The following is a 13,284-nucleotide window of genomic DNA, read 5'->3' as shown; positions in this document are numbered from 1 at the left end:
CAGCTGTAGAAACTTTGCCAGATCATATTGGAGCCTGGTGCAGCCATCTGGTTCATCAGTCCTCAGTCAAACCGTCCAACCCATGCCAGCATGGAAAGCAGATATAAGACGATGAGGATGATGACAGCAGGGATGTGTCTGTCGAGGCCAACTATAAGGTTGGTTTTCTCTGTGTTCGCAGCCGAAATATCCTATCTGGTATTTCAACTCTCACTGACCATAGGCCAGAACCACAGACATTACCCAACCCTACCTGGTGCATACCTTTTCATATACCTGATTCTATCAGAATCCTCATCTTACTTCTTATATACACACACACACATTATTAGATAATAAATCATATTATATCTATAAAATAATCACTTGTCCTCATATTTGGAGTTTTGAAAACCATGCTTTTGCTTTACCAATGATGATTTTTTCCCCCAAACTTCCACAATGTCTTAAAAATATAGGTGCAGGTGTGGCTGTGTGGTAAGAAGTTTGCTTTTCAACCACATGGTTCCAGGTTCTGTCCCACTGCATGGCACACTGTGCAAGTGTCTTCTACTATAGCCTTGGGTTGACCAAAGTCTTGTGACTGGAGTTGGTGGACAGAAACTAAAAGAAGCCTGTCGTTTGTGTGTCTCTTTGTCCCCCACCTACTGCTTGACAACTGGTGTTGGTTTGTGTACATCCCCATAACTTTGCAGTTCCACAAAAAGAGAATAAGTTTCACCCTTAAAAAAAAAAAAGTACTGAGATTGATTCATTCAACTAAAAATTCTTCAAGGTGGTGCTCCAGCATGGCCACAGTCAAATGGCTGAAACATTTAACAGAAAAAGTAAAAGATTTATTTTGGTAATCTGACTGATTCTATATTCTTGTATTCTATGACATTCTGAAGCTGATTACTGAACAATCTGTTCCGGGACACTCTTTGTAAATGCCATCCATTTATTCTACCCTTTTGACCCTGAGAGCTCCATTGGCTTCTCTGAAGAACCTCATCCATTGTTACAGATTTCTCATTCTAATCTGATTCCTGTTAACAAAATCAGCAAAAAACATGGAAGAAAATATAAGAAACAAAGTTACTGAGTCAACTACAGTCAAACCTGTTTATATTTTTACTTGTTTCACTCATTAGACAAACAGTGGCCATGCTGGGGCACTGCCTTGAGGAATTTAAGTCGAATGACTCAACCCCAGTAATTTTTTTTTTTGTTTGAAGCCTGATACTTATTCTATCAGTCTCTTTGCTGAAGTGCTAAGTTATGGGGATGTAGATACACCAACACCAGTTGTCAAGTGGTGGTAGGATGCACCCATATGCAATGGACTTCTTTCAGTTTCCGTCTACTAGATCCAATCACAAGGCTTTGGTTGGTCTGAGGCCATGGTAGAAGACTCTCATCCAAGGTGCCATGCGCTGGGATTGAACCAAGAACTATGATTGGGAAGCAAACTTCCTATCACATTGCCACTCCTGCACACACACACACACACGCCTACAGTGTGGCCCAAAAGTAGGTTTACAGTTTTCATGTAGGCACTTTAAAATTGTTTTAAAACATTTTATTACATTTAAATTTCTATCTTACAACCTGAAAAGGGAGCTTGACAAAATTAACTAAATTAGCATAGAATAATGGTTTCATATTTTTTTATAATTAACATTAAACTGTTCTGTTGTGTCTGGGGAGAGTCATTCTCTTTTAGTACCTTTGAGAGTCAAAACTATTGAAAAGGTTGCAAGATGCAGTGAAAATTCTAGAAAAATAAAAAAGAAATAAGGGGAAATTTTACCAGTGAGTGTGTTAAATTATAAGGCACCAAAAGAGAATGACTCTGCCCAGACACAACAAAATATGCTTCAACACACGAACTCGCATAAAGAATCTTGCAAACCAAATCCAAAAACGATTTAAACTGTTAATACATGAATGCAAAAGAGATAGTTGAATAACTGTAAACCTACTTTTGGGCCATTCTGTATGTGTGTATGTATGTGTGTGTGTTTATATATATATATATATCTGTAAATATACATTTACTATATTTATTTACACTCAAATGTGGGAGTTTGTGGAATTTTATTGTAATGTCTTCTGCTATATTTGAATAATCTGCTCACCTATTATTTTATAACCTGCTTTCTTCTTCAAATGGGAGATTTATTAACACAAAGTTTGTGTCTGTTTGTTACCTCTTAAATGATATATATTTCTCACCTTGATAAAAATATATAATTTATGAACAGATGTAAGTTAATCAACTCTTCTTAAGATTGACCATAGTTATTTCACTGGCTACATGGAGGTGAAGCCAACCACAGTGCAGATCTCAGTGGTTGAAGCAAATATTCAAACTGTACACATTGGAGACTTGCTGTGGAAAATGGGTATGACTGACTTAAGGGATGCAAATTGTTATGGACCTGGATTTTCCAGAGTTTTGGTTATGAGTTCTAACTGGTTTCCTGACCAGCCATGTGCAGCGACCTTGATGTGATCACCGTCGCTAATTTATGACTGCACCTACTAATCTAGTATTTAATGGAAACGGTAACAAAAAAATCATAAAAATAAATTTGAAATAAAACCTAAGAAACAACAAGGTGGTATTTCATCAGTGTGACCATCTCCACAGAGTTTAGATTAAATTAAAGAATATTCACATTTTGGCCTACGACAGTAAATGTTATAAATTCTTGTTTTAAATATCCATCAGAGTTGCTGATTAATCTTATATTAGGTTCTTCAATCTCTCATCAAATGTTTTTCTCCCAATTTTAGTCTAAATTTTCATATTAATGCTGTTTGATATTTCTTTTCTTTTATACTCAACGTCATAAATACAGCTTTTACTGACATAATGTCTGTGACATTTCTGATTTCTTCAGAGACAATTTTATTAGGAATTTTTAAAAAATATGATTTTTGGTTCTTCAGCCAGCTAGTTTCTTCTGCACTTGAATTAGCTAATACACACTCAGTTTTTTAGCGTTTGGGTGTGCAACCCTAAATATCTTTCTTTTTCTCTGTCTCTTTGAATTATAATAATTCTCCCTTAGTATTGCTGTTCCCAAGAAAGGAAAAATGTTTATAAACGAGTCACAAGTAAATGCAAGTGACTAGCATTCTGTCAGTTACAACGCTGAGGGTTCCAGTTGATCCGATCAGCAGAACAACCTCATCATGAAATTAACATGCAAGTGACTGAGTGTTCCACAGACACACATAATGTAGTTCTCAGGGAGATTCAGCATGACACGATATGATGAAGCTGACCCTTTGAATTACGGTTACAACTCATTTTTGCCAGCTGAATAGACTGGAGCAATGTAAGAATAAAGTGTCTTGCTCAAGGACACAGTGCACAGTCGGGTATGACTTTATTTATTGTGAACCAAATGGCCTAACCACTAAATCACATACCTCCATGCAAACACTAGTTAACGCATGTACGCACAATATTTTTAACTATTATCATTTATTAATATTATGATGATGATGAGCTGGCAGAATCATTAGCACGCTGGATGAAATGTTTAGCAGTATTTCACTTCTATAGTTAAAGGATGAGGAATTATGTACATTATTTACATATCTTGTTTGTTGTTAACACAATGTTTCAGCTGATATACCCTCCAGCCTTCATCAGGTGTCTTGGGGAAATTTCGAACCTGGGTTCTCATTCCTAAGGTGTTTTCCAATGTTATTATTATTATTATTCAGGTCACTGCCTAGAATCGAACTCGGAATCTTGGGGTTAAGAGCGTGCGCTACTAACTCCAAGATTCCGAGTTCGATTCCAGGCAGTGACCTGAATAATAATAATAATAATAATAATATTAAAAAATACCTTAGGAATGAGAACCCAGGTTCAAAATTTGCCCAAGACACCTGATGAAGACTGGAGGGTATATCAGCCGAAATGTTGTGTTAACAACAAACAAGATGAGGACAAATATCCGTTGAATGTAAATAATGAGTATTTCACTTGTCACTATGTTCTGAGTTGAAATTCTGCTGAGGTCAACCTTGCTTTTCATCCTTTGAAGTCGATAAATAAGAACCAATTGAACACTGGGGTTGATGTAATTAACTCAACCCCTCCCCCAAAATTGCTGCCCTTGTAGCAAAATTTGAAACTTATCATTATTATTATTAATCAAAGGCAGTGTAGTTTGGTGGTAAGTAAATTGTTTGTCATTTGATTTTCATTCTGGTTCAAACCACTTCGTTTCAGTTGCTCTGGGGCTGGGAGGGGGTGGGGGAGATTAACTATTTTGAAGAGAACTGCATGTTTTTTTTCTAATTTTTTTCTTTCTTTTCTTTCTAAATTGTGATTTAATCCTGTTTCTTTCTTTCTTCTTTTCCTCTCCCTTTGTAGATGCACCCGATGTTTTGCCAACAGCAACTCAACTGGAGAAACTTGGCCCACCACCAGCGGCACCACCACCTCCTCCGCCTCCTCCACCCCCACCGCCACCACCTCCCCCACCTCCAATATCAAGTATACCACCACCTCCCAGAATGTTAGGCGCACCTCCCCCACCCCCTCCCCCTCCGCAAACCGAACATGGTACAGGTGGTTAGTATATTCATCATTTTTTATCATCATCATTATTATTATTATTATTATTATTGAGTGAGAGAGCAGTGCATACCATCAAAGTGACACTGGGGTAAAATATACTAAGCCCAATATACCCATCATGACTACCTGTCTGATAAGGGTACATCAGGCACATGCATCACAACCACACACGTGACATGGTGATCTCATATCAAGATAAGCAGCGCATGGCCTTGTAGGTGGGGCCCAGTCAGGATTTTCTTTAGCTCAAGTAATCCTTCCTACTCAAAAGGCCTCTGAATAAGTATTGTTTAACCCTTTAGCATTCAAATACTCTACATGTTCTATGTTTGATCTGGCCTCTTATACCTATCCTACAATGTCATTGCAAAAGTAAACAGTCACATCATCAAAATTTCAAAACTTCGAGGTAATGCATGATTAATTGAAAACAATCTGAATAAATACGGATTACATTTGTCAAAGAAATCTGAAATGCTAAAGGATTAAGAATGATAAATGAAACACCCATGTTTTCAGAAATGAATTATTCAAACTCCAAAGGATTCCTCTCAACACATGGCTCTGATGCTTCCCCACTACTTCTGCTTGTGATCAAAGATGCACATATTGTCAGCCACTAAGAGACGAGCTCAACCGGTTAAAGTCAAACAACTGACAAGCAAATCTGTGGTATTGAGCAGAATATTTACTGTAACCCATCTTTATTATTATTATGAAAGCGGCGAAAATGTGTTTGTGAAGATAATTTCCCTTGTCTAACCCGAAAACTTATTTCTTTTTGTTTAGCGATGACCATTAAAAAGAAAGTGCAGTCTAAATATCGACTACCACTGTTGAATTGGACCCCTCTCAAACCTCAGCAAGTGAAAGGGACCATCTTCTCAGATCTTGACGATGAAAAGTTGATGACTGTAAGTGGGGGCTTTTCTCTGTTTTTTTTTCTTTTGTTTTTAAATTTCAGCCAATATTTTCTCATATTATATATATCATCATCATCATCATCATCGTTTAACATCTGCTTTCCATATTGGCATGGGTTGGACAGTTTGATTGAGGACGGGCGAACCAGATGGCTGCACCAAGCTCCAATCTGATCTGGTAGAGTTTCTACAGCTGGATGCCCTTCCTAATGCCAACCGCTCCGAGAGTAGTGGGTGCTTTTTACGTGCCATCAGCACGAGGGGCAGTCAGGTGGTACTGGCATTGACTACGCTTGAATGGTGCTTTTTACGAGCCACTGGCATGGGAGCCAGTCAGGCGGCACTGGCATCAATCACACTCGAATGGTGCTTTATATTTATCTCTTCATTGCTGTCATAAAACTGAAGCTAGGCGTCTCCTCTTTAGAGTCCTTCAGTGTCAAAAAATCATTCACAGTTCCCACATGTTAGTGCTGCTTTGCCAAAGAATGTTGAAAACCGCTTCAAAAATGGTTGTGACCAAAATATCCTTATGGAAAAGAAGCTATGATCTGCTTTGTTGTTTTATAGACAATAACAACAACAACATTGAATATATTTGACCAATAATTTCAAAGCATCAATATCCAGTGCTTCATTCTGTGATCTTTGTTTGAAAGTTGTTGTTCCACCCATTCCAGCATAGAAGGCAGACGTTAAATGATGATGATGATGATGATGATGATGAATGCCCTAAATCATATTGAATCATTCATTTATTTGACAACAACAACTTCTTTGTGAATTTCAGTTGGGTAAAAAGTGCCATGTGATTGATTTTATTTATTGATCTACTTTAATTTCTTTTGTTTCCTAGGTGATAGATTTTCATGAATTTGAGGAGCTCTTTCGTCTGGGGCCTGCCGGCCCAATTAGCCGGGATCCTACTGTTGGGACTCCTAAATTACTTAAAAAGTTAAAGAAACCTGAAAACATAAGCCTCCTTGAACCAAATAGATTACGAAATGTTGGTAAGTAACATTTTCACCACCTATTTCTAAAAGACATTAATTGAATCCCTTTGAAGTTAACTCTTCAGGTTTTCTATAGAAATTAAAGCCAGCACTGAAAGTTAAAATGTTTCATATATACGAATGCATCTGTGTAAACAATGTTATTAAAGATAGAAAAATAGGTGATGTGTGGATATGCATATTTTTTATGAGTTCTTGCCCCTTCTTCTGTTCCACATTCAACCCATCAACCGTCCACAAACAAATAACTACTAAAGAAAGTAGGGTAACTATTGAATCGACCAATTTTACTTATTAAACACATTCCTAGAAACAGATACATATTAATTACTTGTAAGTACTTATTAATTGGAGAAAAGATTGTTTGCCAACATAACATGGCAGTCCTGGTTTAGGACGAATGTTGCTGTAATTTAGCTGTAAATTACAGCAACATTCGTCCTAAACCAGGACTGCCATATTATGTTGGCAAACAATTTTTACTCCAAAGTATTGTTGCTGAATATCTCTTGTTGTGAGATTTAAAAATAGTAATTTTCTAACTTATTAATTGCTTGTTATAAAATGGTGCTGAGATAAATTTACTTCACCTTTCTCACATTTTGGTACAAATTAAGTTAAAAATCTTTATCTTCTTATTTTTTAGCAATCACAAGAAGGAAGATAGAAATGACAAATGACGAAATTGTTAGAGCAATTATTATGTAAGGCTTCGTTTGTTTTTTTTTTTCTATTTCTCTCCTTGTTTTGTGCTCTTTTATCTGTTTGTTCCAGTCATTGGGCTGTGGCCAGGCTGGAGTACCACCTTGCAGGTTTTAGTCAAACAAATCAATTCTAGTACTTTTGAGTCTAGTGCTTATAATTGGTGACACTTTTGAGTCTAGTGCTTATAATTAGCAGACACTACAAATGGATACAAACATTTATTTGGTGACTTTTTACACCTTGGTCACTGGCAACAAGACGTAATTAGTCCTGGAATACCAGAAAGAATGTTGAAATATATTTTGCCAAACAGCAAGGAATATATGTGTGCGTGGTGTAGAACGCCATCAGTTTGTCCCATGCAAATATAAAAATGTAGACATTGAAATGGTAGAGGTAATAAGAAAATAATCTATTGATGTGGCGCTTAAAGCCAATTTTCTCATCTTAATTGCAAAATGCTTGGCTTCAGATTAAAATGATGAGTTAAATTAGAGTTAGACCTATTAGCAAAGATTTAGTTTCACTCTGTTGATACTTTACTTTTGTTAAAATATTATAAAATTGTCTTTGATTCTGTTAATTTTCTAAAGAAATACCATTAAACTGTATGATGCCAGTATATTAGTAATGGTACTAATGTCTTAGATTTTGGTTGTACCAAGCTGATACATGTTCATGTATGTTTAAAAAGTGTTTACATGGTATGTGATTGACTCAGCCTGGTGTTTAACATTTTGTTCTACTTAAAAGAACTTTGTGTTAAAATGAGTTGCTTTTGAAGATTTTGTACGAACTCATTTCAATGATTTCCTCACAATATTTCTTTTCTGTTTGCAGGTTAGACTTACAAAAACTTAGCTTGGATATGGTTGATATTTTGTTAACCATTTTGCCAAATGAATCAGAAGTAAGTATATATATATATATATGTGTTGTTTTTTATTGCATCTCAGGAGGGTCATTTTGCCAATAATAAACACACTGGTTGTATTTCACCTCTTAGTTATTAATTGAATAACTATTTAGTCACTTAGCTATCAAAATTATACACCATTGTAGTTATTGCAACTTGTTACTATTTGAAATTGTTTTATGGTCTTTGAGCAGAGATTGCTGAGGAAATGCATCTTGTTCCTTAACTCTACTTCTTTGTAACACTAGGCACTTTAAGAATGCTGCTCCTCTTTTCACCAAAGTGAATACGTATTTCACCTTTTGACATAGAATACAAAACTTTACTTCAATTTGGTGTGAAAATTTAGTTTAAATGGCAAAATACAGGTAACATCCCCCCACCCCTTTTCCAGTTTTATTTATCTATGCAGTATAATTATGATTGTATTCATGCAGGGCTCAATTAATGTGTGGGTCATGGCCCAGGGGCCTCTTCAGCTCAGAGAAACCTAAATCTTGGAGTTAAGAATTGAAAAAAAAAATATATTTACAGCAATCAAATAATTTGAATCTTTTTAAAATTCCAAAGATTTCTTTTGAAATTTAGTCCTATTTTGATTTATTGGGCCCTTTTAGATTTAAAAAGTCATTAAATTTGAGTCCTTCTGAATCTACTGAAGCCCTTTTAAGTTTTGGTGCCTCTTCAAATTGTCTGGGGCTCTCTTTATTATCTTATGCTTTGAATTAGCAAAATTGTAGGGGCCCAGGAGCTCTACTAGGTTTGAATCCAGCCCAGTGTGCATGCATCCACATATGCTTAAGAGTATGGATGCTGTAAGTATGTTTAGCTATGTATGTGTGTGTGTGTGTGTGTGTGTGTGTGTCTCTCTCTCTCTCTCTCTCTATATATATATATATATATAATGTATATATCCACTGTCATGTTTTTGTTCCCAACTTTGACCCTCTGTAAATCCTAAATTTCATTTTAGATTTTATGAGAGGAACTGTCTTCGAAGACTCATATTGTTATTGAATGCTTGAAATGAGGAGTAGACAGACAGCCAACAACTGATGAAGGGTCCTTTCTGTGTTTACTTGTCCTGTTTTCCATATTTCTCTCGTTGTTTACATATTTAACTCATTTGTTTATGTATTTCATGTTGTTTGCACTGTTGGTGACATCCTATATCCATATATATATATATATATATGCTTGCACTTACAAATGCACACATACATGTATGTGTTGATAGTAATGATCCAAATAAACATTGTATTTTTCACCATTTCTGTCTGTCTGTGTCCATTCCAGTTTAAAGCTTACAAAGAATTTGAAAGAAACAAATCCAATATTGCTGTATTAACAGATGAAGATAAATTTATGTTGCAAGTAAGTGCACCATCTTTACACTTCAAAAACTGATGTTGGAGGTTGTTGGCTTTGAATGAATGTCACAACATCCCCCCCATAAACAGTATTGGTTTCATCATCATCCTCTCCACCTATAATTGCCACAGTTTTCTAAGTGATTGCCTCCAGGCATTGGTCTGGCTGGGTCACATCACTGCCAGCGTGTTGTTTGTTTGTTGTATCGGGGACAATATTAAGAATGTCTTCAAGATGATGATGATGTTGATTGGTTTAAAAGGAATATTTTTAGTGATTTATGTCACAACAAAATGTATGTTTTTACTAATTTATTTCTCTCTCTGCATTTCTTTGAAAGCTTTGCAAAGTCGAGCGTCTATCCCAGAAGTTACAGATCATGAGTTTTGTGGGTAACTACCACGATAACATTCACCATTTGCAGCCCGTAAGTTGATTTGCTTTAGTTTCACTTGTTTTCAGACCCTTTCACTGGAATCATGGCTTCTTCTTCTGCAAGAGTTGTTAATTTGTACTGATTACAAATAATTAACGATGAACTTTTGTTTGTAGCAATGTTTTAATTGAATCGTTTACGTAAAACGGAGTAACTTCAATCAGTAAATGCAGTTACTTTGTATGTCCACTGTTGGTGGGACAACCAAAGTCATTAACATTATTTGCACTCTTGGAATAAGTCAATTCAAACATGATTTACATCAATTTAGCATTCAGATTATTTTGTCAAATGGAATGCTTAATGGAATTAATCGTGTGTTATTTTATAGCTTTGAGATTTTGATGAAGCAACAGTTATATTGTAGGGTTGGTGTAAGAGGCCAGATCTGGCCAATTTGAACATAAAACACAATATTTTGGCCAGATATGGCTGGTTTAAATGCTAAATTAAAGTTATTTTATTTTTCTTTATTCTCGTTAACAAAACTCATAAAACCTTATTTATTTCTGTCCTCACTTCCAACTTTATTCTACTTTTATGATATTTCTCTTTCTGTTATTTCCCAACTCGTCAAGTTTTAGTCATAACAGATTTTTTTTGCAAGAAAATCTTGCAAATTTGATTCCTTTTTTTTGTTCCAAATCCTAATCATTTATAAAAGTTTTTAGTTATTTTTGTTTGTTTTTCTCATCAAATTTTTGTTTTGCTCTCTTTCAGCAACTAAATGCATTGATTGCTGCTTCTATGTCCATAAGAAACTCTCAGAAGGTCAAGAAGATGCTGGAGGTAAGCCTCCACCCAAATTCTCTCTCTCTCTCTCTCTCTTAGTTTGCATTCTTTATTTTTCTGAAGACTCCCACTTGACTCTCCATTATTCTTCATACAAAAATATTTCACAAAGGACATAAAAACATTTATTTTCTGTCCACAGATTATTTTAGCATTTGGTAACTACATGAATAGCGCGCGGAGAGGTCCAGCATACGGATTTAAATTGCAAAGTCTTGACATGGTAAGTTGTAACATTTTTATCATTATTCATTGGTGTGTGAAGTATGTTCTGTAGATGAAGAGAAGTCATTAGGATATGGTCCTAGCCATTGTCAAGTGTTTTTCCATCTTGAGAGGTCTTTAATGATTGTGAGATGCTACAATTGAGGTGAACCTGAGGGCAGGAAGTAAATGATGGAGGGGTGTGGGGGTACAATGAGGTTTTCTTTGTATCAATATTAGTTTTTGAGTTCTGTTGCTGCTGAAGGAGATAGAATTGGAGTGTCCCCACTGGCGGATACTTTTCTGGTCCATGTTCATGGGGTCAGCATGGATTTGTTATGAGTTGTCTATACTGTTAGTGTATGATGTGAGTGTGTGTGTGTGTGTGTGTGTGTCTGTCTGTGTGTGTGTGTGGGGGGGGGGGTAGATTAGGGAAGAAAGAAGGGTAGTGTTTAAGGGTGGGTGCTGTTTGATGTAGCAGCAAGCAAGTGATTGGGGAGGACAAAACCAAACCTTCATTTGGGGCATGTTGAAGATTTTATAATGAGAGACTCTTTTGAGTTCCATCAACAGACGCAGTGTGGGTGTCATCTGATAGGAAACTACCAATCCAAAAGACCAGAGGAGCAACATTATAGAATTTGGAAGGCATATCTTTATTTTATGTACTTTTCAAAAACAAGTTCCTTAGAGAAGCTTTTAGAAGACAGTTACCTTTGCTTGTAACTGAAGAAATTTTAAATATTTTGATGGAGATTTTCTAATGTTTAATTGTTTGTTTTATTTTCCAGTTGTTAGACACAAAGTCCAGTGATAAGAAAATCAACCTCATGCATTTCTTAGTTCATACAGTTCAAGAGAAATTCCTTGACATTATAAACTTTGAAGCTGAGTTGAGATTCATTGAAAAGGCTGCTCTTGGTAAGTCTATAAGTTTTCTCTCATTTACACTTCTGTAAAGATTCCCAGCCTTTTTCCTACATTTACTCTAACCATAGTGTAACAGGAAGTTCTTGACAAACTAAACTGCCATGTCTGCTCCAGTTTCTGTACACTCGTGTTTCTTGAAGAAGATCACTCACTCACTTCAAGTACTTGTAAATAAATACCATGGGGAGGTATACTATGACTTCTAGTTCTTCATATAAATCAGTGAAATCTATTTTGATTTGTCTCAAATCTTCTTTAAGGAATTAGTCTATAGTCCAGTCTGTCTTGATTCTACAAAGTGTTCCGGAATATATTAGAATGTCATAACAACTCTTGGATTTACTGGGAGTTGAAAATTACTCTTTCTATTTTGTAACTTCAGCAAATATTTTAATTTTATATTTTTAGTGTCATTAGAAAACATCATGACAGATGTTCATGAGCTTGAGAAAGGTATGGAAATATCTAAGAAAGAATACCAGACCCGGAAGGAGCGAGATGCTCCAATTGTATTGAGAGATTTCTTGGGAAGTTCTGAAGAAAAGTTAAAAAAACTTATAACTGATGTCAAAACAGCAAAGGTTTGGATGAGGTTTCTTTTAATCACGTCTCATTTGAGATTCCTTCTACAAATGTCTTTCATATTCTTCATTAACTGTGTTACTATTATCATTATTAAGGAGGTGAGCTGGCAGAATTGTTAGCATGCCAGACAAAAGGCTTAGTGGCATTTCGTCTGTCTTCAAATTCTGAGTCCAAATTCTGCTTATGTCAATTACTGCCTTCCATCTTTGCAGAGTTGATAAAATAAGTACCAGTTGAGCACTGGGGTTGATCTAATCGACTTCTCTCTGCCCAACAAATTTCAGGATTTAATCCTATAATTGAAAGAATTATTTTAATATAACCAGCATCTGTAGATGTATCTCCTGATGTTTATGTGTGGTGGTGCTTGTCACACTGTTGCTTCATTTGTTTTATGACTCACCAGGACCACTTTTCATGGCCTCAGTGTTCATTCTGTCTTCATAGATTCACATGGAGACATGGAGCATTTTGTTAACCAGTCAGTTCCATCCTCTATTAACCCTTATGAATTAAAGGTTGAGTCTGAGAGAATCCTTTTTTTCTTATATTTTGTTGCTTAGAGTTGAGACTTTTAAGAGCTAAGCATTTTTGTTAGATTTTGAACATTTCCATAAATAATTTGGTTGAAAGTTTTTCTAACAGACTGTTTTTGAAATGGCCAAATTCTTCTTGTGGTGAGTGGAAATTACATTTGAATTTAAGCTGATTAGATAATTAGAAGTCATTCATTAAAATCTAAAACAAATCAGTGGAACGTTTCTGTGAAAAAAGGTTTTACCTAAATCGTATGTAATTATTTTTCAAATTGACTCTGAGAA

General features: G+C 35.6%; 1 protein-coding gene across 5 annotated transcripts in view; it reads left to right on the top strand.

Moving 5' to 3' along the window:
* Positions 1–13,284, top strand: part of LOC106868205 (formin-like protein) — a 175,524-nt gene that overhangs the window by 137,535 nt on the left and 24,705 nt on the right. For all 5 annotated transcript variants that reach the window (XR_016243369.1, XM_089358488.1, XM_089358487.1 and 2 more), the window contains 11 exons: positions 4,382–4,582; positions 5,378–5,502; positions 6,368–6,521; positions 7,171–7,228; positions 8,070–8,139; positions 9,442–9,519; positions 9,857–9,943; positions 10,673–10,741; positions 10,887–10,967; positions 11,740–11,869; positions 12,287–12,459. Coding sequence is in view for 4 of the 5 variants with exons in the window: in XM_089358488.1 (XP_089214614.1) it covers positions 4,382–4,582; positions 5,378–5,502; positions 6,368–6,521; positions 7,171–7,228; positions 8,070–8,139; positions 9,442–9,519; positions 9,857–9,943; positions 10,673–10,741; positions 10,887–10,967; positions 11,740–11,869; positions 12,287–12,459 (1,226 nt within the window). In the remaining variant the exon portion in view is untranslated. The remainder of the gene's footprint in view (positions 1–4,381; positions 4,583–5,377; positions 5,503–6,367; positions 6,522–7,170; positions 7,229–8,069; positions 8,140–9,441; positions 9,520–9,856; positions 9,944–10,672; positions 10,742–10,886; positions 10,968–11,739; positions 11,870–12,286; positions 12,460–13,284) is intronic.

Source organism: Octopus bimaculoides, chromosome 10, assembly GCF_046866305.1.
Source record: "Octopus bimaculoides isolate indiv1 chromosome 10, ASM4686630v1, whole genome shotgun sequence".
In the NCBI taxonomy this organism is placed as follows: Eukaryota; Metazoa; Mollusca; class Cephalopoda; order Octopoda; family Octopodidae; genus Octopus; species Octopus bimaculoides.
Note: the sequence above shows the minus strand (reverse complement) of the source record. Positions and strands in the feature narration are given on the sequence as shown.